Genomic DNA, 24,295 nt, shown 5'->3' with positions numbered 1-24,295 from the left:
GGTCATATTTTGTCTATTGATACCAGTAAGTGTCGGTGTGACTTCATTGACAGAAATAAACTCATTTATTCAGATATTTCACAAACTTAAAATTTACATGACCTTTAGTATTTTTCCTCTTTTTTGATCATCATCTGTTTCGAGGATGGAACCTCTAGAGGTCACCTTTATTACTTTGAGTTCAGCTTCTTTCATGTTTAGATAAACAGTGTAAGGTGAATGGATTTTTTCTGAGTCCTATTCCCTCATTTCCATCCGTATCAAACCACTTATTCTGTCTTTTCTTGGAAATAATTTAAGCCCATCTGTCTGGTGCTGATAGCTGCTGCTGTGGAGCTCAGCATGTTTGAGGAGATTCGGTTCTTTCATCGAGGTCTAGCAGGTGGGATTGCTGGACCCAGTCCCTCACTCCCCCGTCTCTCCCTCACTGAGTTAGTCCTCATCCCTCAGTCCCTTTTTACTCACTTGTGTGTATGGGTGCAGAGGGCGAACATGGACTCTCCGGGTCTTTTTGTCCTTTTATGTCTTGTGATTTTTGGTCAGGCAGCTGCTTCTTCTGCTGGTAAGGTCTGCATTAGCATAATAATGTAATGCGATTTTGGCTTGCTTTATTTAACTGCCTCATTGTTTGCTTGAGCACAGAAATAGTAAGCTCAGACACAAAAATAAAATCTGGAGTGTGTTTTAGAACATTTGCTTTAAAAGTTTTAAAAAAGAACTTTCTTTTGAATGCTAAACTGCAAAGGCACTTTTTTATTTAGCTTTTTATCATTCAGTTTAGATGCATAACGTTAAACTTCTGTTATTCTCCCTTTTTCAGAAGAAATCACCTGGTCCTACACTGGTAAGTCAGAGTTTTTCCTTTTTCAGATGAAAATCTCATGCAGATACAGATCTAGAACAAAAACTAAAACAAAATACAAGCCCAATCATATGAAGAAGGTGATTAAAAATCTGGACTTAATCAAATGTCGAACTTGTAAAATTTATTAAAAAATAGGTTCCAAAGACCCCATTTCAGCATTTAAGTAAATAGGGCCACAGAGAAAGAGACGGTTCCTCTTCTTTCAGTATAATATCTAAAACTTGAATTAAAATCAAACAAGTTCTCCAAAACCCTTTTTTGAGCAGGGAATTCATATATGTTTTTACCATTGTCTTACAGCACTAAACTTCATTGTGGAAGTTTCTGCTGGATTGCTTCTTTCTGTTTCACCCGGCGTGTCCCCCTCTGTTTCCATTTTCCTCCCTCTGTCTGTATTAGTTACAGTTCAGCAAGCTGGCGTGAGCCCAGCAGTCACACAGAGATGCTAAAGAGAAGGAGAGTAAAGGAGGAAAGCAAGTAAAAGGACTGGGGTGGAGGGAATCAGGTGCACAGGGATGGGTGAAGGAGATGGGACGGTGTGAGGCAAAAGCATACCAAATCGGGCACCGTATTGTTGCAGCGCACAATAAACTATGTGTTGATTGTGTTGTTGACTCACACTGGCTGCCTATGTGGTGGACAATGACTGTGTAGAAATGAATGGGGCACATAGATGATCCCTCTCTGCATGTATTCAGGACACTAATGTATGGTTCATATGGAACACAGGGCAGTTTTAAACACCGTTCCCTCGCTCAGTTAGTGTCATCTCACACGTGTTGAGATGTTTTTGGGGAACTGGTCATGTCTACATTTGAGCTAATTTCTGAGTCTTATAAAACATACATTTTTAAATGAAGAGCCATTCAAAGCTGCTGAATGAGTGAGGCTGAGCGTGAGGAACGTCGTGTGATAATGACCAGTTTTCTATACAAAAGAGAAGAATCTCCAAAACAAAAACCTCAGCCCTCCTTCCATTCGGCTCATGCCTTTGTTTTCATGCTGCGTTCAGGACATAGGGGGACCATGCCAGGTGATCCAGGGTACCGTAGAACGATTGCAGAGAGTCCAAATATTTGCCCTCTTGTTGCCATGGCAACTGATTGCAATGCAAGGGGATGCATTTTTGAAGGGGTAGGGAGGAACCAGGTATCAGACATTAGTGGTGTGGTAGCAGATTGTTTAATGGTGCATGCATGCATGACTAATGAAGAGAAAACTACAGTTTTAGGAATCTGAGAGAGGGGGCTATGGAATGGAGGGTCACTCATATTTGGATCCCTATAATTTCTTTTTTTGGGGATAAATAATTTGAGATAACAAAACTTTTATAATCATGGAATTACTTTTATCTATTTATTTCTGCAAAATGTTGAATGAAAAAGAAAATATTTCTTGCCAGTTCTGGGATTTTTAGAAAAAGACGTGCTCAGCAGTTATGAACCTTCACTATTTCTGTACGGCCACAGTTTGGCAGCAAGAGAATAAAAAACAGAAATTATAACAGATTCAAGCAGTTTTTTCAAAGATGGTATTAAATTAAAAGAAACAAACTTTTAATGTCTTACTGAAGTTCACCTCCAGCTTAGAAGTTTACTGAATGAAGGGAAGGTTCCCTAAATCTCACATTTTGCAGCTAAGTGTTGCAGAACATGGGTGCAATGCAGTCATTTGGCTCAATGTTACCTTATCTGAACACAAAGATTTGATAAAGTCTGATCTGAGCCTTTCTGTTTAGGAAACTGGATCTCAGAACAGAGTTAATTTCAGAGAAAATTCAATGCCAGGAATGATAGTGTGGGACCCTAAATGCTCATGTGAAAGAAACTTAAAAACTTTACCAAATAAACTTAATAAACCCAATAAAACTAAGAACAAAGCGAGAAAAAAAGGAATGTCAATTGATGATGGTAGTCAGTAGAAACAGCAGAGTAATAGAAATCTTGGACAAGGTGAAAACATGACATGAAAACTCAAGAAGGCACTGACATTTAAAAGCTTAAACAGTTTTAAAAAGTGTAAGATACTCAAACACATTTTCTGCATTTTGACTAAAATTTTAATCAATAAATGGCTTTTCTTGAGATTACAGGCAATCTATCTTTTAATTAACCTGCACTGAAATGGGGCGTCGTTTCTATTTTTCTTTGACTGAAAGATGCGAGGTAGTATGTTGGTGGGTAAACCATGGCAACAGCTTTATTTATTATGCACTTTTCCTTGTTATTTAAATTCAGCTTCTTTGATTCTTTTTCTGTTCTCTTGCCAAGGACCAGGGCCGAAAAGCTCTTTGTCTTTCAGTGAACTGAAGCTTTGATCAGCTTCCTCTCGTCTCTCTTTCACCATTTTTATGTTGACTTTTCCATGTGTTTCTATTATACACACACCAGTGTAACTTTTCTTCTCTATATGCTCTGGGTGCAAATAAGTGTTACTTCCATTTGCTGTGGATTTGGCAAAAATAAGACTTTTATTATCAATTGCCATTTGAGCCAAATGGGGCCTGCTAAACAGTCATATGAGTGGGCCAGAACAGGTAAAATCAAAATAATATTTAAAGTTATTGTTAATTTTATTTGAAATACAGTGTGAACTGAAACAAAACAACTGAAACATGAACTCTGACATCCTTCAGATATTTTGGTTTAGGTTTATATTGTTGTAATAGTTTTTCAAAGATTTTGAGAACATTCTTTTTTTAATTAGTTTTGATCCAGCATTAACAAAACTGAGAGGAATCTGTTTAGCTAAAATGACAAAAATTTAAATGCAGTTTAAGCACATCCCTTTACATCACAATAGTTTTCTGATCTATTTGCATGACAGGATTTACCTCGGTAAATGTCAATAATGGGACAAAGTTTGGAAAATAATTAGAAGTAAACTTTTAACAAAGATGTGGGATTATTCAAATTTAAAATGAGTTGAATTATCTCATCTCGATATGCTGTTGACGTTATTGGTAACATTAGATTCTTTAACACTGACAACAAATTCCTTTGACATGGGAAAAAATATAAAAAAAATGCTAATGTACTTTATTTTCTCAAATTTTTACTGTTATTATTTATTATATGACTCGAAAGACAACCTGCTTTTGTCCTAAAGTTGAATGTAATTACTTTTGTTTGTTTTATCCATGAGTTACTTCAATAAGCAATGTTACATCTGTAGATTCACTTCTAAATGTGTTTCCAAAATGATGTTGTTGCAAAGATTTCTTTGAGAGATAAGTATGTTAAAACTGACTTCTTCTTCTTTTTACTGAACTTATATCTACTACATTTCTCCTCAATAATGCTGCCCTCTCTGCCATGAGGCTTTGAATGTAATTGGAAGATAGAGGGATGATTGTTCTGCATAATTAGAGGCCGATCAACGGAGGCCTTTCACTGATAAACAGAGAGCCAGTGGGCTGTGTGATTAGGTGACATCACTGTTTCTGCTTTTTCTCCGCTGAAGGTTTGATTGGTCAGTCTGAGTGGTCGGAGTATTTTCCGGACTGTGGTGGCACTTCCCAGTCACCAGTTGATGTGATAACCACTCAGACTAGGTTTGATCCCAGTCTGACTCCTGTGAGGCCACTGGGCTACAGCCAACACGGCAACCAGCCCTTCACTCTGTACAATAACGGGCACACAGGTAACTTTGGGACCATCAGTTCCATGTATGATTCTCTGGAGGATGTTTTAACACATTCTCTTCTGCATATACTGCATGCAAATTGAAAATGACACAAGGCTTTAAAAAAAGTAAAGAGTAAAGCACATCATCTGTTCAAACACGACATCTTTACCTTTGGAAAGAGTTAACTTTTTTTAACCTTTCATTTCTGATCAGCGATTATTGTGATGCCAGAATGGATGGGATTAGAGGGTCTACCATGGTTCTTTACTGCGGTTCAGCTGCACCTTCACTGGGGTAACGGAGGCCCGAACCAGCGAGGCAGTGAACACACCATGAATGGGATAAGTGCAGATGCAGAGGTACAATCTGTGCTACTACTTTACTTTGGAAATTAACAACATCACAAAGTAAACCAGGAATAAAAGGAAAGAAGAATAAATGTCAAAACGTCAATGACTTGGTTTTAAATTAGACTGCTGTACAGTTACCGTCAAATTTTCCTGTCTTTCTCTTCTCAAGTGTTAGTTGTGAGGAGCAGCTTCTTCCTCATTAGTATGTTCTTCGTTTCTTCAGCTACATGTGGTGCACTATAACTCTGAGCTGTACCCCAACATGTCTGCAGCCATGACACAGAAGGACGGCCTGGCAGTTTTAGGGATCCTCATTGTGGTATGGACACAACACACCAATGCAATGCTTACAATCAAAGGTCAAGAAAATCAGCTGTTTTTGTTCCAGCTACAGTGTTTTGAGCAGAGTTAGCCTGAATTTGATTTCCCAGACAGGTGAGGAGACCAACCCAGCATTTAACAAGATTCTGAACTACCTGAGTCGAATCAAACACTTTGGTAGGTCTTTGCCTTTTTTAAATTGTTGGCACCTTTCACTTTTTGCAACATTATTGTTTGAAATTTAACATGTATACATGTAAACGTCTCTCACGTGTTCCAAACTTTAAAAAAAATGCTAATTCCCATTAGGACAAAAAGTGTTCATCCCTGCATTTGACATCCAGTCCTTGCTTCCGGAGGACTTGGGGCGCTACTATAGATACAACGGCTCCTTGACAACACCCCCCTGCTACCAGAGCGTCATGTGGACGGTGTTTCATGAAAGGGTTCAAATCTCAAAGGCACAGGTTGGTCTGAAATGCACAGAACTACCATCCCTCAACAACACATTTATTAAGAGTAATTGTTTCATAATTTAGAATGGTGCCATTCATTTACTTAAGGTACATATTTGTAGATTAATATTTATTTCTGTGTGATCATCAAACCACATTGAATGGAAGGTGTTTTTATTTCTTTAAGCTTCTGTTTAAATTTCAATAGAAGTTGGTGGTTCCACAGTGGATCGATCTGCTCAAGAAGCAGCAGGGTTGTTAAAAAAAATCTGATTTCTTTATTGTTATTTTTTTAGCAATGTTAAAAAATACGATTATTTCCTAACCTATACGGATCTTATACTGAGCCCTGGACATTGTATTAAGAAATCAAATTAGTGTGTGGCCACAAATTAGTGTTTTGTATGCCCAAATTTAATTTGGGAGCACAAATTAGTATTTTGTATGCAAAGATTACTATTTTGATTGGCATTTTTTTGGCACAAATTAGTATTTAAGTGCCTTCAATTTCTACTACTAATTTATGGCCAGAAAATACAAATTTGTGTGCATAAAATACAAATTTGTGTGCTTAAAACAGTAATTTATGTACAAAAACTGCTAATTCAGGGGCATAAATTTCTTATCTGTGCACAAAAAAATAATTTGTGCACACAAAATACTGATTTATAATGGTTATTGTTAATTATAATGGTTTACGACTCAATTGTTCATACGTACATACATAAACATGTATGTAGTCAAGATGTCCATTAGCTCTCTGAATCAGACTTGCTTTTGACTTAATTTACTTCTCCACACTAATTCAGCACCATAAAAAAGTACCACGATTTATTCACCAGGAAAGTGTTATTTTTCAACATCTTCACTGCAGCTGCTGAAATTGGAGACAATACTTTACTCCAGTAAAGCTGAAGATCCAGAGAAGATGCTGCTGCAGGACAACTACCGGTCAACACAAGCACTCAACCAGAGAGTCATCTACACCTCCTTCTCTGCAGGTCAGAGCAAATGACAGCATGGAGGATGTACTCTGTGCTCCATTTTCAGAAAAACAATAAGCACTTGATAGCATGTTGCTAAAGTGTGTATATGTTTTATTTTATCTTCTGCTACTTTGATTGATTTAGAGCCAGTACATTTTTTAGAGGAATTCCTTTAAATCAGTCAGTCATTAAATCGGTCAGTCACTTGTTTTGAACTCAGCTGCTGCTCCGATCAGCAGTTTCTCACTGGTTATGCTGACCGCTGGTCCAAATCCAAAACTATTTTGCAAACCCGTAGATGCTCTTGCAAGTCCAAGTTAGCAATTAGTGCGAGCTGTGCAGGTAGTGGAAAAAAGGATTGTTGAGAAAAGATGAGAAAGATTAAGAATTGCCAGTGGCTTAAAGAGAAAAAAGGGAAAGCAAAAATACAAGGAGTTAGAGAGAAAGCAAAAAGTGAGCCATGTTGCTTTGCATGTTAATCAAAAAGACAAACTTGGAAGGAAAAAAAAAAGTAAACAGTGACTCCATTGTTGCTACACAAGTCCAGCTGACAAAAGGAGTGGAATAGGACAGAGGCAGAAGAGGGAGGCAGAGCAGGGGACAAGGATAAAACTGAAAGAATTTGTGTTGAGTACTCATTGTGGTGAGTGACTGAACTGGAAGGAACGTGACATCAGCACCCAGTGGATAAAACATTTCTGATCAGCTGAGTGGCTGATTCCTCCAGGATGAATTAGCCAACAATACAATGTGACAGTGAAAAGCCAATCCACTGTTTTCTTACTGCTAATGCCATGTTCATTTTGCAGAGTCGGGGAAGGAGCTTTCCTCTGGTAAATCTAGTTGTTAGCAGTTTATGCACATCAATAAAATGCCCCCAAAGTACTTAATTGTTTTTAAAATCTTCTTACTATGTCATTTGTGTCCTGCAGGGGAAGTGACAGCCATAGTTATAGGAGTGATGTGTGGCTGTGTGGGCCTGGCAGTAATCGTCCGTTTCATTGTCAAGACAATACGGTAAAGAGTCTCATTCATTTCTCATCCACTACTTACCGGGGTTTGCCAAAAAATGCAAATGAATGTGTACAGTCAGCTAAGGGAGCCTTGAAGGATGATGAGTCCAGCCTCCTCACTTTGCTCTCCTTTCTTTGACAGATTTTTTAAAGTCCTCCACCGTGAGACAGTTGTGGTAAACAGGTGGTTTACCTGATACTAGTACTGACACAGATGTTTAACTATCATTGACTCCTTTTTTGTTTTGTTTATTTGATATTTGAACTTAACGTGTTTCCATTTCCATTTCAGAGACAAACATATAATTTCCTAATCTATTGCATATAAATTCTCAAATTCTGGGCCTTTTTAGGGTGCTCACAATGATATGAAATCTTTTTAGCCCTTCATGTTGTATGTCACTGATTTGCAACGTAAAATGAATCCAGGAAAACAAGAAATCCAAGATCCAAGAATACATTTTTAAAATGGAATGAAGTCGAGCATGAAAGGGTCAATGAAGTATATTTTTGAATAGATTTAGTCGTTTCTGCAAAAATAACTAAAATGATTCATTTGGTGAGATTGTTAGCTGTAAGAAAAAAACAACATTCTAATAATTTTATCTCAGTAGAGTAATGATTTAAATGTTTGGAATAAACCTAGAGAACCAACAGCAGTTTCCTGAAGCAGGATCTGCTCCCTGTGAGAACAACAAATAACGCTTGAACCTGTTTGCTTGGATTTCTGCAGAAATGTAAGCAAGTGCATAATCCTCTTTGTTGAGTTAGACCATGAAAAGCTAGAAGCCAACTTATGATCAGCGTTGGGATAATCTGATCATCTGACCTCTTCTGCAGTAACCCGCATGCTTTCCAGCTCCTGCCTTCCCCCAGTGTTACAGCTGATTCATTAATGTGAACAATGACTATCCTCATTTCTTCACTCTGCATGAGTTTGATCAACCCTTAAAATTCTTAAACAGTGATTGGCCTCAACGTTTGACTCACATCTTTAATGTTGTCCATGTTATTTGTTGTTACAAAAACAGCTCACAGATTTCAAAGCGTGAACTTCATGTCACTTATGAAGGCACGGCTATTGTTGATCTGACTTGTTTTCCTCACACAAGTTGTACATGTCTGATCAGATTAAAATCCAGAAATAAAATCAGCACCTTGAGATCCTGCCATGTGACATCAAGAAGCCACAGCAGATTTTTGACAATACTTTCCCAGACATGTCTGTTAAAGCCCCATTAGCCTTTTTTTTAACAAATGTTTGAACACATCATCTGTGTAACATTTGAAGTTTGATTGTTCTTGTGATTTTGTGGTGTGATTCTGCCTTTTCATCACGTGACAGTTCTACCTCTAGCTGGGACGTCTTGCACAATAACCGGCCTGCTCCGATGCCAAGGTCACTGTTCCAAAAATTCACCTCTAACCTAAAACTTAGCCACACCTCTTTTTTTTTGGCACCAACTAACTTTTAACTCTTTCGGGTAGACTTTAACACTTCTGACAGCATTTCTACTCAAATATGTTGCGCACTTTTTTAACAAAACAAGGGTATAATGTAATAATTTAGTCATGAAATGTACACAGTGAAAGTCTTCTTTAAAGAATTTCCATAAATTGTTTAGTTACTTAGTTTGTTTTTCTGACTCTATTGTAGTTTCTTTCAAACTTATAAATATCTGTCAGAGCCAAAATATCTGATACCAAACTAGGGTTAAAACCAAAATATTTCAGTTCAATCATGCAGCTTGATAAGCTGAATGCCAAAAACAATATAGCAAGACCCAATGGGGTTAGGTTATGAGTGTAAAAATTAAACACAATTGAACAAATATTAGAGGTCTAAAGTGAAATGACCAAATTCAATGTCATTGGGTTGTAATTTTTCTATACTAAGTCCTTCAGCTTGTTGGAAAATGCTTAGATGAGACAATCAGGAAAGTGGGTCAAACCACATGAAGATGCTGACCACCTTCACCCAGAGCTGTAATAAAAAAATTAGACTAAACATTTGACGTTTTTTCACCTGTTCATTTAAAGCTTATAATAAAACTAAAAATGAATTTATGTAAGTAAAGGAACAGTTCTTAGATTAACAATTACTTACTTACAAATGATCATTGATTGGTCAGTTATTTATTTGTTTTACAATAAAAGACTTTGTAACGATGTGATATGCCTAAGAGATAGAGGAGGTAACATTTGCTAACACACTACTATTATAGTTTGGGTTGGTTTAATCTACCATCTTACATGAACATCCACAGCAGTCACCTTTAGTGAAGCAGAGAGGCCCTCTCCTGGAAATGAAGGGAACTGCACTAACATGAAAACCCTGCTCTTCAGTGGCACATCTCAGAAGGCATCATTTTCATTTTTGTCTTTCAGGATTAACGATCCAGAGAAGGAAAAGCAGAAAAAACAAGATTTGGTTTTAAACTCGACCTCTGAAGCTGAGAGGAGAGATGAGCCCTCTCCATCCTGTAAAACTGAGCCCTAGCTGACGGCAACATTTGCTTCAAGCTTGATACTTCAAACCCTCTTGTCTTTGTTATCAAAAGGCAACTAGGAAATGTAAATCCTAACCAGAAGTGACAAAGGGGCCTAATCTGCTCTGGGCCTGCCATACAGTTCTCATTGACATCAGAAGTCAATGCACTTTATGTAAACAAGACATTTAAGACATGGTTGCTGCGTCCCTCATGTAAGATGGTATGTTCATGTAAATACATAATTTAATCCGGAATAAAATGTTTTCCTTTTTGTTCCTATGAAATCACACACACTGTACTGCTTGATGTGCAAAATGTTTTTTTTTGTTGTTGTGTGGAATTAATTCACTTTTATTTTGCACTGCAAAGATGTGAAGAGGTTAGGAACGTGGGATTTGGTTTTACAGATTCTCTCCAAACATGTTCAAACTGAGTTTAAAATCAACAGGTTCTTTTTTGTCCTGTCCGGCATATGAACACACACATTGCTGCTGAGTGCTTCTTGTTCTGGACATGCTTTGCTTTTACAATAGGGGTTGTTGTTACTCAAGTGTGTTAATATGAACCCCTTTTGTAGCCGAAGTGTACTTTATTGAGTTTTAGGTGCTGAGAGGGGGGGGGGGGGTATGGGAACGGTGTCAAATGTAACTTCCATTACATGCGTTGATGCTCATACACACATGTACACACACTATCACGCGGCATCCATACAACTGCTTATAATTCTTAATCATGTCCGTACAAGTTCACAGTATCTATAGAAGACTTCCTGCCACACATCACTCCGACCGCCCCTTCTCGTGCTCACTGACATGAATACATGGGATTACGCGTCCAACAAATTAACAAATTAAACATCCACCATGCCCGTGTTTAACCAGTAGGAATGAACATGTAAGCTGAATCATTGTGTTTCCTGATATGAACTTGATCACCTTGAATGCTTCAGTGAGAGCCCCCCCAGAAAGACCAGCAGCACCCCAGACAGACAGATGCCCAGGATCAACCACCCACAAGCGTACTAGTTACGTTGTCAAACAGGGAATTGTTTCCATGTGCTGCTTTGTTCCACTGACAGATCACTTCAGGTGCTATCGATATTTTTGTAATCATTCTATCTAACCTGCCAACATCAGCTTCACATTAAAACACATGAATGTTAACTGGAGTTCTTCTTTCTTATGAAAGTCATTCTTTTGTCACATGAACACAAGTCTAATGCTTTACCCTTTATATTTTTTCATATTGTGATACTAATATAAACAAAGGTTATGTCAGTGTTCTTAGACATATCTTCTTTCTCTTTTGTCACAGCCTAGCAGATCATATAGCAGGCATGTCCAAAGTCTGGCCTGGGGGCCAAATGCAGCCTGTGTTCAAGTGTCCACTGACTGTGAGGCCCCTGTCATAAAATCATTAATATGTGGCCCTTCAACGTTTCATAAAACTGTGTGTCCAGTTTCTTGATTTTGATTGTCTAAATTACATTGTAAGTCATTGTAAACTTGTGGTAACAACCTGTAGCTACTTGACCTTCAGAGCCTTGAGGGTCAAACAAGAAAAACTGGTTTATTTTCTTTCTGTGATCAAAACGACAGTGGTCTATTCTTGAAAAAGAAAACTGCTGTTATTTTTTTGTTCACGTGATTTACAAGTTTACAGTGAGTATTCAATAGTGAATAATCTGTAATATTTCATATGAACCCAGATTTAATATTGGTCTTGTTGTTTTTTAGGGTTTTTGTCTTTTTTATTAAAGTCAGTGATAGTCTGCGACCAAACCAACTTTCCTGACTATGAACAAAGTTTAAAGTTTGCAGAAAATATATTGGCTGATGACATAGTAAGTTTTTTTTTTTTTTTGTAGTTATTTACTAAGAAAGTCTCTCTTAGAAAAAAAAGACATGATATAATTGCAACCAATATCTGTAATTTAAGACAGAGAATCACTAAATTCATACCTTTAGCTTTGGAGAAAATGTCTGAGATGGTTTTGCAGACACAAAAAAAAGACTAATTCTAAAGATTTGTGACAGTCTGACTTTAAAATGAAACAGCACACCCAGAGTACAGAACAACAATTGCACATATTTTTTTGAACTAAACTTAAAGGGAAGTGAATGTGAAACAACAGCTAAAAACCGCGGAAACGAATTAACAGAGGAACCATCAACGCTGACAAAAACAGGGTAAGTGTGTTCTCTCAGCTACATTTTGATATTTTTTAACTGTTTTTATGAGTTGTTATTAATGCAAGTCATTTGTGAAGCATCGAACAATTTAAGTAGAAATGCATTTTCTAATAAAGCCCAATGTGATGTTTTTCATCCATAGCCTTGCTCTGCAGGACTCCTAAGTGATGGCTGCTCGTACAGTTTGTCTCTTTCTCCTTATCGCAGTTTGCCTTGGGCAGCACAACTATGCACCCTGCCTGATATCCCACAACAACAATGGCTACAACACATTTCTCAGGCATCACATTCCACCCAACAGTCCTTCAACTCTTAACATGACTGTCTGGGAGAGATTTATTGAGACACGTGGACTCACTCACAGACCTGTACAGTCCTTTCTTCATCCAGGCGACAAGAACAGAGTGAAAGCTGTCTGCACAACAGGAGGAGGGAAAGTGTACTGGAGGAATCTGTGCATCAGCCGGTAGGAGTTCACTTTTTACACTGTGATGTACAACGTAGCAACACGTCATGTCGAAAGTGTTGAAATAGAAAACAAACATCTGATCCTAGCCTGTGACAAACTTGACAACAGGTGCCTACCTGTCCACTTTCAGAGAAACATTGATAATGAAACGCCAGACAATAATGCCAGAGGCTGCAGTGCTCCACAACGCTCGGCTGGATAGGACTTTATATCAAACCACATGAACAAACTGTATGCCTACAGTTGCTGTTGAAATTGTGTTCAAGGCGGCTATTGTCAGACCATTTTTAACAAATCTTTTTTAATTTCATTAGCTCAAAATGACTAATTTAGCTGATCAATACACTGCTTTGCTATAACCAGTGCACACTCATAAATAAAGGGAAAGCAAATGAAAATGCTGTGTATTTAATGCATTCATTTTTATTTTACTGCAGAAATGCTGGCTTAGAAATATGTGTTCAGGAACAAAAATACGTTCCAAACTTTATGGTTAGATCTGTACTACAAATAAATACCACATGCATTAAAAGCATTAAAGCTTGTTCACAATTTCAATGTAAAACAGTAGCTTTGTCCTATTTATGTAAACCTGCTTTGACAATACATTTTCACGTATTCAAAAGAGGATTCAGCCCAACAGACATCTTGATTGAATAAAGTGTAGAACTAAAATAATAAAACATTTTATTGTTAAAAATATCCTGAGGAGAGGTCAGTCTTTTGAACTAAATTAAACAAAACTGCAGGCTCTAAAACGATCAAAAACAGAAGTTCAGTGTTTGCTATGAGTAAGCAAGCATGAGTAGATGAGTTTGAGAAACCGCAGTTAGTTCCTGTTATTCATATGCAAGACATCAAGATTCAAGTCTTCAGATGAAGAATATGAAAGGATGATTTAAGAAATTAAACATTTACTAAAGAACAATACAAATAGCAAGGACAACGTTTTTAGAGTCTACTTACTATTAATATGACTAAAGTGTTTAACTCCAGGGATGGTTAAAATGTTCTTTGCATAAAGAACAGGTATGAAGAACTGTCTGTCCAAAAGTTTTGAATTAACAGAGACACCATCAACATTTTATTAATTTAATTAAATTATTAGCTTTAGACATGATGTGACGATGGATGGATGGAGAGCCCTTGGTTTATATATTCAAGGTAACCACATGCCCTCATTCCAGTATTTAGCAAGCCGAAAACTATTTCAGTTTCATTCTTGGCATCTGAGTTATATTCTAAAACCAGAGGACTGAGTGAATTATATGGTGTCAAATCAGCGCCTAATGGATCAAAAACGTAGAACCGCATTAGACGCTGATTTGATACCATTGAATTCCTCCTGTTTGATTAAAATAAAACAAAGTCCAATAAAGTTGTTCTTTACATTCAATATCACTACTTTTGATCTTTGGAAATGTAAGAAATGTCTATTTTTTGCATCTTCAACTTGTTTCTTTAAAGTTGCTGTCCCCTCTACAAATTTCAGTTTAGGTAAATCTTCTTTTAATTCAAATCACATGGATGGTAAGAATTTAAATTTAAATCTTCATAGTCAAACTGATCAGACTCTTTCAAAATTGTTACAACAGCAAGTGTAAGTGTAAGAGTTGGTGTTAATGCTCTGTGTCAAAATGTGCAGAGTTAAAAATGACTGTGGGGGTTTTGCAACACTTTTGTGTTACAGTTGTACTGACAGTGTCAATTATTAACACCCAAAAGAGTTATGTTAACTCTGCAAATTCAACACTATGTTAAGTGTCACTTTAACACTGTAGAGAAGGACGGTATGTTATCTGGCTCAGAGTTAAAATCAACTCTTTAAGTGCTGCATTAACACTTCCGATTTTACTGTGAAGCAGCATTTCAAGTACTCTTCTCACCTCAGTAACAGCGAGACAGCGAGCAGGACAACAGAGTGATTGTAGCTGCTGCAGGTAAACCAATCAAAACTGAGTCAAGCAAAGGTGCGTAACTGAATGTAATTGTGTTAAACTATTTTCATATTTTGATGGAATCAAAACTTGTTTAGCTCTCTCACTGCATCGACAAGGCCTTGGTTCGAATGCTGACTGAGACCTTTCTGTGTGAAGTTTGCATGTTCTCTCCGTGCATGTGTGGGTTTCTCCCACAATTTCTAAAAATATGCATTGTAGGTCAATTGGTGAATCTAAAGGCCCGTACACACCGGGACGAATATTCGCCAGGCGTTATTCGCCAGCGTTTTTCGCCACGTTTTTTGTGTTCACACCCAGGCGATTTTCGCTGACGATGAGTGGAGTGAACATGCAATTTCATTCCCTGACATTAGATGGCGCTTAATGTAAAACAGAAATACTCCTGTACACAAGGTGGCGCTGCGCAACTTTACGCTTCTTAAAGTCGCTTTTCACTCAGAAGAAGAGAGCAAGTATTAACACGCTTGTCAGAATCAAACAAAGAAAACATGAATATTTCAAGCACCAGTAGCTCCAACTGGTGCTTGGTTCGGGGATGTTTTAGAATGTCCGTCATTATTGCTTCGCGGCTGTGTAGATGCAACTCGGCGTCCATCTTCTTCGCTGGTATGTGTGCTCAGCAAGGCAGTTTTGTGTTTGAGCGCCCCCAAGTTGTGTTTTACTGTAACTTCAGAAGCTCCAGACACGTGAGCAAAAGCGCCGTTCTCATTGGTCGAGTAGTTTTCGACGCGACGCGTCGAAAAAAAAAAACGAACCCGAGGCGTTTTTTTTTTTCGACGCTTTGACGCGTGGCGTTTTTTCGCGTCGGTGTGCACACTCTCGTTGGTGCCCTTTGTTTAGTCACGAGGCGTTAAACGTCGGCGAAAATCGCCGGCGAAATTCGTCCCGGTGTGAACAGGCCTTAACGGTGTAAATGTGAGTGTGGTGCGGTAGTACGATGGACTGGCAAACCATACCATACTCCGCCTTCGTCCAGCAGTTGCTGGGATAGGCTCCACCAATTTTGGTGAAGCTGACATGACATCAAACATTGAAGTCATGTGGGAGAAAGATTTTAGTTGACCTAGGCGCACAAATTATTAAAACAAAAGATTAAGACATCATCAACATCAACAAGGGTCACAGTTTGCATGAATCTAACATCATTTACAGTATGCTCATTATTGAAATTTTTGAAAATGTGTTGGGTTTTACAAATAAAAATGCATGCAAGTAGTTTGTGATATTTCAGACTTCTGAGACCATTATTTCTTCTTGTCATTTTTATTGCTGAACTGCTTAGTGATGGCTGCTATCAGAGATTTTATCTTACTTGCTGCCTGCATCCTGATCGGTCAGCAAGCATCAGCTCTAAATGATGTACCATGAAACAATTACACATGGATCCAAACACCTCTACGTCTTTGTCACACACAGATGGAGTGATTTATGCAGATAATAAAATGAAATAAAAACCTGTTATGATTAACTTCTTGAGACATTTGTTACAATATGGATGAGATAAGACAAAAACATTGTTGGTAATTGTTGCTTCTTAAAATAATTAAATCTGTTCAGGGTTAAAAAAACAGATCTATTTGTTGTTAGAAAGAAATGATATCTTGGTCTATTAGTCAATTTACCAGTTGAAAGAAAATATTTTAATTCATTATGACAGGTTTTATAATAATTGTGCTCGTTATGTGATTTTCATGATTCGGCTCACAAATTTTAAGTTCACTGGACATTTTGCCACTGAATTAAAAAAGCAGTCTTTTATTAAAGAAAAAAACATGATTTAAAAGATAGCGATGAAGATGGAATAGACATTCTCACAGTAAACAATCTCATTAATTGGTTTAAGAAAAAAAATCCTCTAATATCTTTCTAGATTTAAGTGAGTTTTGGTTTTAAAACTGTAGTCTTCAAATTGGGGGCAACAGTTGATTTTTTTTTATATCAATCAATGAATATTAATTTGAAAAGCTTAGGAAGACAAAATAAGATTTGTGCAAAGTTGACTTTTTTGTGGACAAAAGAACAAAGCGTTCAGCGTCCAGTTTAAGAGAGGACAAAAAGCTCCAAGGATAAAAGAATACAGGCAGTGTCCAAAATTAACTCTCACTTGGCGCCAAATACGACCAAATTTTCTTTTGGAAGAGTAAAATTTGGAGCAACATTTGGCTAAAGAAGATTTGCACTTAAGTAGACTAGCATTTTCACAAACTCATCAGCGAGAGTAAAGGAGCAGACGTTCTGCTCATTCAAATAAATCAAAACACTCTCTGGGAGGCAGGACTTAAATTCCTCCAGTAAAAAGAATTCTCGGAGTTGAGCGAAGTCATCTGAGCAGTCATGCAGCTCACCACCTGTCAAACACCTGGTAGTGGGTTCCAACTGAGGATGTGGCAGTATTAAAACCAAGCTGGACGGCCTCAGCCAATCAGGTGTTCTGGACAATTTAGGCTCTGATCTACACACTGAGGCTGCACGTGCAGTGGTAAGCGCTCTTGCCTCACTGCAAGAAGGCTCCCGGTTCAACTCCCGACTTGGGGACCTGAACCAGAACATCAATGGGGGACCTTTCTGTGTGGAGTTTGCATGACTCCGGCTTCCTCCCAACGTCCTAAAACATGCTTCATAGGTTAATTGGTTAATCTAAATTGTCCCTAGGTGTGAATGTTACACTGCGTGAGTGTTTGATTGTGGACACTCTACCCTGTGGCAGACTGGTGACCTGTCCGGGGTGTCCCCTGTCTTCGCCTATGAGTGGCCGGGATAGGCTTTGGCAGCCACGTGTCCCAGAAAGGAAACAAACAGAAGAAGATGAATGACTGAATCTACACACATGTGAGGGGAAGAAAAAGAAAGACAGAGCACACTCCAGCACAAAAACAAAGAAAACAGAGCCAGAAAATACTCTAAAAGCACACAAATAAAAATATTACGTCTACAGCCTAACAAAAGCAAGCAGGAATGCATTTTTTACCAAAGCCAAATGTGATGTTTTTCATCCGTAGCTTTGTTCTTCAGAACTCCTGAGTGATGGTTGCTCGCACAGTTTTTCTCCTTATCTTTGTCGCAGTTTGCCTTGGGCAGCAAACCTCTTCCTACAACAGTGCACCCTGCCAGACATCCCACGATAACAATGGCTACAACACATTTGTCATCCACCACATTCTATCCACAGTTCTGCAAATCCTGACAAGAAGACTGAATGGGAGAGATTAATTAGGAGACTTAGACTCTGTCACAGAACCCTACAGTCCTTTCTTCTTCCAGAGGACCAGAATGACATGAAAAATGTCTGCACAACAGGAGGAGGGAAGTGTACTGCAGGAATCTGTGCATCAGCCAGCGGAAGTTCAATTTTTACACTGTGATAAACGATGTGAAAACCTGTCATGTCAAAAGTGTCGAAAGAGAAAACAAACTTCTGATCCTGGCCTGTGACAAACTTGACAAACATTACCTACCTGTCCACCGTCATGATGCAACGCCGGACAATAATGCCAGAGGCTGCGGTGCTCCACTACGCTAGGATGAATGGAACTTTATATCTAACAAAGTGAACAAACTGTATGCCTACAGTTGCTAGAAATTGTGTTTAAAGAATTGTGTTCAAGCCTGCAATTGTCGAACCATTTTTAACTAAGCTTTTTTAATTTCATCAGTGTGACAAAGTAGTTATCTACTTGTCACCGGTCTATCATAATTCATCACTTTTAGACACATAATGCATAATCACAACATGTTTAAGACTTCTTTTATTTTTGTAATGTTTCTCACCCTCTCTTCTTGTTGCCCAAGGAACAAAATGGTGGCCAAGGCCTTTCCTTCCTGTTTAATAGTTGGGCACAGGAAGTGGAAAGAATTTGGATTTCTTTGTATATACAATTGTTGTAATGATTTCAGTTGTTTGTTGATTTATGTATGTCTTTATTTGCAGGACTTTAACTGTATTATTTACAAGACATTTCTATCTTTTGTTGTAATTATTTGAAATGTTTGTTTAAATGTGACTTCCTTCCTGGTTGTGGCCAGCCAATTAACTGGAGCCCATAAAAGAGAAGGAGCTCAGTGTGAAGGGAGGGATGTGTGAGCTGTGCAGCCAGAGTGTGAGACCAGAGAATAAAACCTGTTCCTGAACTTAAGAGTCATCTGCCTCCTATGTACACCAGGCCACTCTTGTCACCTCATATTGTGACAATCAGCTACACTGCTTTGCTGTAACCAGTGCCCACTCATAAATAAAGGGTAATCAAATGAAAATGCTGTGTATTTAATGCATTCATTTTTATTTTACTGCAGAAATACTGGCTGATATGTGTTTCTGATAAAATATGTTCCAAACTTTACTCTATGTTTGGAAATAAATGCCAAACATTAAATGTATAAAAGCTTGTTCACATAGAAAACATTAGTTCTTTGTCCCATTTATGTAAACCTGCCTTGAGACTGCGTTTTCAATACAAACAGCAATGAAAACGTTTTTAGTGTCAATTAGTGTTAATATGACTAAAGTGTTTGACTCCAGGGATGGTGAAACTGTTCTTATAAGTATTTGCATAAAGAACAGATATGAGGAACTGTCTGTCCAGAGGTTTTGAATGAACAGAGCAACCATTAACATTTTATTGATTTAACTAAATGTTTAGCTAAAGAAATTATGAAGGATTACTAAATCAAGGATATAATAAACTCCTGAAGTTCTTTTTTTTGCAAAAGGGTGCCTGAACTGTTCACTGTACTAGTGAGACAAATAGTGTTAAAAATTTACCTTAGGAGACTTTACAAAAGAAAACATCATTAATCACTCTTTTCAGTCAGTCAGTTTACTTTTATTTTAAAAAATTGTCTATATTTTAACCAGGATGCACAAGAGTATGATGTTTCTGTTGAAATCAACAAACATTGCTATTCACTGCTTCAACTGTAAAAAAAACTACAGCCAGTTACTAAAAAGGTTAAATAATTCATGTTGATATTTTGTCCCCCCACTTCTATCCTATGTTCTGAATGTGGTCAGCTCTCATATTTAATGCAAAACTTTCCACCTATGGCGGAATATGATAATATGAAAAAATTCTTCATGTATGTAAAGCAGATGTGATATTCTCTGGCGGTAAAATTCCTTACTAGTGCATTGTAAATTAGCCTCTGGCTGCTTTGAATACTACATCTGCTATCATTGGGAATGAAAATGGTAATGATTCTATAGACATATGATTCTTACTCATTTAACTGCAAATATTGAAACATGATTTTTAACAGACTTTATGGTCAGAATGAACTTTCTTTTGATTTTTATAATGAATTAATTTTATTTTTATTGAACAGGGGTCGTGTACATAAATATTGTTTACTTTAGTATTATAGAAAACCCTTGGATTCCTGCGGCCGACTGGCAAACTGGTCAGGCTGTGTCCCACCTTTGCCCAACAGTAGCAGGGACTGGAGCCTGTTTAGCTACTATTGGGACAGCTGGAGCATGTCCCAATAGTAGCTGGGACAGGCCCCAGGAGCCTCAGTAACAGCAGGTTGGAAGATGGATAGATGGAAAGCCCTTGGTTTGTATATACAGGGTATGCACCACCCCTCATTCCAGTATTTAGCAAGCCAGAAAGTGTGTCAGTATCGTTCTTGGCATCTGACTTATATTCTAAAACCAGAGGACTGAGTGAATTCTTCCAGTTTGATGAGAATAAAACAAAGTCCAATAAAGTTGTTCTTTAAATTCAATATCAGTACTTTTGATCTTTGATAAAAGTCAGAAACTTCTATTTTTTTGCATATTCAAATTGCTCTCTTAAAGTTGCTGTCCTGTTTCAGTTTAGGTCAATCTTCTTTTAATTCAAATCATATTGATAGTAAGGTATTATCTCCCCAAACTAGCAACATATAAAGTACTCTGCTCAGCTCAGTAGCAGTGTGACAGCAAGCGGGACACCAGAGTGATTATAGCTGCTGCAGGTAAACCAATCAACACTGAGTCAAGCAAAGGTGCGTGACTGAATGTAGTTGTGTTAAACTATTTTTATATTTTGATGGAATCAAAACTTGTTTAGCTCTCTCACTGCATCGACAAGGCCTTGGTTCGAATGCTGACTGAGACCTTTCTGTGTGAAGTTTGCATGTTCTGTCCGTGCATGTGTGGGTTTCTCCCACAATTTTAAAATATGCGTTGTAGGTCAATTGGCAGATCTAAAGCTATACATGTGAGTGTGGTGCGGTAGTGCGATGGACTGGCAAACCATACCATACCCCGCCTTCGTCCAGCAGTTGCTGGGATAGGCTCCACATATTGGGTGAAGATGACATGACATCAAACATTGAAGTCATGTGGGAGAAAGATTTTAATCGACCTAAGCGCACAAATTATTAAAACAAAAGATTAAAGACATCATCAACATCAACAAGGGTCACAGTTTCTATGAATCCATTTAGAGGACGCTTTTGTCCATTCCCCTTTAAAAGGCATACGAGAGAATAAATAAATCTAAGCAAACATACGAAAGCACTGCGAAAAAGAACAGCAAAAAAAAACAACATTGTATCTGTTTCTATACCTGAAAGTTGCTGATCCACATTTAAATTGTGTATGATATTCCTTGTGAATCACAATGTCAAATCTAGAAATATCAGAATAATATCTCAACTGCATGTTGCGTGGAAAGTTTACATTTTTGACACTCTTGTTGTACTGTTCCAGTGGACTGCCAGAATTTATCACTAAATTTACAGTATGCTCATTATTGAAATTGTTGAAAAGTTGATGAAAGGTTGTAGAGGTAAAGATGCATGCAAGTAGTTTGTGAATAGTTGATTTTACAGACTTCTGAGGCCATTATTTCTTCTTGTCATTTTTTATTGCAGAACTGCTCAGTGATGGCTGCTCTCAGATGTTTTATCTTACTTGCTGCCTGCATCCTGATTGGTCAGCAAGCATCAGCTCACAATGATGTACCGTGCCAGCCCTCCATCAACAACAATGCTCATGACACATTCCTCAGACACCATGCTCCCCCTGGAAGTCCCACAACAAATGACCAGAACAGTTGGCAGAAATTCATCATGGACAAAAAACTGTGCAACAGACCCATTCAGTCGTTCATTCCTAATGAAGAACGTGCCAGGCTGATTGCTGTTTGCTCAGCTGCAGGAGGGAAGGTGTTCGACAGGAACCTGTGCATCAGCAAAGAGGATTTTACCTTTTTCACTGTGACGGTTGATAAAAAGTGTGTGGTTACAAGTGTCAAACAAGAAACCAAACGTCTGATTCTGGCCTGTGATAAAGTGGACAACAAGTGTGTACCTGTTCATTTTGAGGCAAATGCTAAAAATGTCAAACCCAATGATACTGCTCTAGACTGTAAGGCCTAATAAAAAGTTCAAGTTCAGGCAGTGAGTGTTGACTAAAAATAAAAATAACAATGAAAGAATCACAGTGTCAAGGCTCAAGCTTCTGTCTCCCGCTCCGACCACCAGAGGTAGCCATCTCCTTAATGTTTTCTTTCATGTGGTTCTCAACTTCACTACGTCTCCTATCAATGTTTAGGACCTTCCACCTGCTGTTCTGCACTCAGCAATTACCACGACTGTTTTGCATTTGCTGGCAGAATGAATCGAATGACTCTGTTTAGCCATTTGTGTATTTTGACCCTCTCCTGCTTTGACTTCGCTCTCCCTTGCCCTTACCTGTTTGTTTGCCAGTTCACTTATCTGCTCCTTGACCATATGTTTGAGCCATGTATGTGTTTGTCAAATAAAAACACAATTGCACATGGATCCAAACGCCTCTACGTCTTTGTCACACACAGATGGAGTGATTCATGCAGATAATAAAATGAAATAAAAACCTGTTATCCCTTGTGCTACCTTGTGGGGTCCAGATGACCCCTCTCCCAACATTAACGTGCCTTGGAGACATCTTAACATTGGGAGTGGGGTCATCTGGACCCCACAACACAGTGCGCTGAACCTTTTTTCTTCAATGATTTTTGATCTTCACTGGTGTCCATGGATTACATGAAATGCTCTCATCCTTTATCCACCTTTGTCATGGTAGGGAGAACACGTCAATGTAAGGGTGGGGTCATCTGGATCCCACAAGATAGCACAAGGGTTATGATTAACCTCTTGAGACATTTGTTACAAAATTGATGAGATAAGACACAAACATTGATGGTAATTGTTGCTCCTTAAAATAATTGAATTTCTTTTGGGTTAAAAAAACAGATCTATTTGCTGTTAGAAAAAAATGAGATTTTGCTATTTTAGTCAATTACCATTTAAAAGAAAACACTTTAATTCATTATAATAGGTTTATGATAATTGTGCGCATTACATGATTTCCATGATTTGGCTCACAAATTTTAAGTTCACTGGACATTTTGTCACTAAATTAAAAAAGCAGTCTTTTATTAAATAAAAACATGATTTAAAAGATAGCAATGAAGATGGAATAGATGTTCTCACAGTAAACAATCTCATTCATTGGTTTTAGAAATAACTCTAGAAAAATATTTGTGAGTTTCACTTTTAAAACTGTAGTCTTCAAATTGGGGTCAAATTTTGAAATGCTGTTTCTAAAAATGTTCATTTGAAAATGATCATTTTCAAATGTAATCTTAGTTTAGGAAGACAAAATCAAATTTGTGCAAAGTTGACTTTTTTTGTGGATTTAATCATAAATTAAACTGTTAAAAACTAACATCTCAAGACCAAACATCCACTGGAACTATTAACTCTTACCTTTAAAATTTCCATACCTGACTGAAGAAGACAAAAAAGCAGATGATGCCACAGTTCTGTACGGAGCCCGGCGGGCTCCGTAGTTCTGTGCTTTATGGTGTTACTGTTATTGTTACTATATTTTATTGTTAAAATCGTACCAGTACTTTTTTCCTTTCTATGTTGTTAAGCTTTTAGTCTCTTTGAAAATCAGTTTGAAGATTCTCTGAAGTTAAGTCATGGCACCTGGAAAAAAGACTGTTCTTGAAATGTCGCAGCACTCATCCAAAAAGCTTCATCAGACACTGGGATGGGTGGGGACACATTTAAAGGAAGATCATTTTAAGTCCAGATGCCATGACTCACCGTAAGGACAGCGTCACCTGGATGAATGAGAACCTTCACTGACATTCCTTTTGAAGACTTTTACCTCCATGTATGAAACCAACCAACAAACTTACTTTATTTTATTGGTTCTTCTGAGTTTCCTGCAAAATAAAATTTAATTAAACGCTAGACAATGGGAGTTGGTATACTGCACTCAAGTATATTTAGTACTGGGGGGATTGTTGAAAACATACATTCAACAATTGGCAGCCGCCAGCACTTTTTACAAACCATGTGTCTGATTTCTTCATAGTGAGTGATTGGTAAAAATGCATGTATCCCATTGCAATAACATTGTCATTAAACAGTTTATTGGCCTTTAATGTCATTAGAATACTGGACGAATTATGACCGGCCCTCACATCTTTTCTCAGCACCAAATCTGGGCCTCTGCAAAGGGTTTGGAGTTGGACAGTCATGGTTTAGAAGCACAGCTCTGGAGCACAGCCACGTGGACAGAGGCGC

General features: G+C 37.9%; 1 protein-coding gene across 8 annotated transcripts; it reads left to right on the top strand.

Moving 5' to 3' along the window:
- Positions 1-372: 372 nt before the first annotated feature.
- ca14 (carbonic anhydrase 14) lies at positions 373-22,498 on the top strand. Of its 8 annotated transcripts, XM_023964065.1 has the most exons (16): positions 374-562; positions 821-844; positions 4,328-4,507; positions 4,706-4,851; positions 5,066-5,161; positions 5,274-5,340; positions 5,473-5,630; positions 6,493-6,619; positions 7,414-7,437; positions 7,537-7,621; positions 7,760-7,801; positions 8,963-9,016; positions 10,006-12,298; positions 12,444-12,767; positions 12,901-14,740; positions 21,587-22,498. In XM_023964065.1, the coding sequence occupies exons 1-13, from the start codon at positions 493-495 to the stop codon at positions 10,115-10,117; spliced, it is 1,185 nt and encodes a 394-aa protein (XP_023819833.1). In that variant the 5' UTR covers positions 374-492; the 3' UTR covers positions 10,118-12,298; positions 12,444-12,767; positions 12,901-14,740; positions 21,587-22,498. The 8 variants fall into 8 exon arrangements, with proteins under 8 accessions (XP_011483623.2, XP_011483625.2, XP_023819833.1 ...); XM_023964066.1 differs by lacking the exon at positions 12,901-14,740; XM_023964064.1 differs by having other exon boundaries at positions 12,444-14,710.
- Positions 22,499-24,295: the final 1,797 nt, after the last annotated feature.

Source organism: Oryzias latipes, chromosome 16 (assembly GCF_002234675.1).
Source record: "Oryzias latipes chromosome 16, ASM223467v1".
Lineage (NCBI taxonomy): Eukaryota > Metazoa > Chordata > Actinopteri > Beloniformes > Adrianichthyidae > Oryzias > Oryzias latipes.
The sequence above is the reverse complement of the archived record's forward strand: the minus strand, read 5'-3'. Positions and strand labels throughout refer to the sequence as shown.

Bases quoted from the DNA above. Each gene is read 5' to 3' on its own strand.
- ca14 (XM_023964066.1), top strand. From the start codon at position 493: ATGGACTCTCCGGGTCTTTTTGTCCTTTTATGTCTTGTGATTTTTGGT. The intron at 4,852-5,065 runs GTACAATCTGTG...TCGTTTCTTCAG, and splicing joins GGATAAGTGCAGATGCAGAG to CTACATGTGGTGCACTATAA. The intron at 7,802-8,962 runs GTGGTTTACCTG...ATCACGTGACAG, and splicing joins GAGACAGTTGTGGTAAACAG to TTCTACCTCTAGCTGGGACG.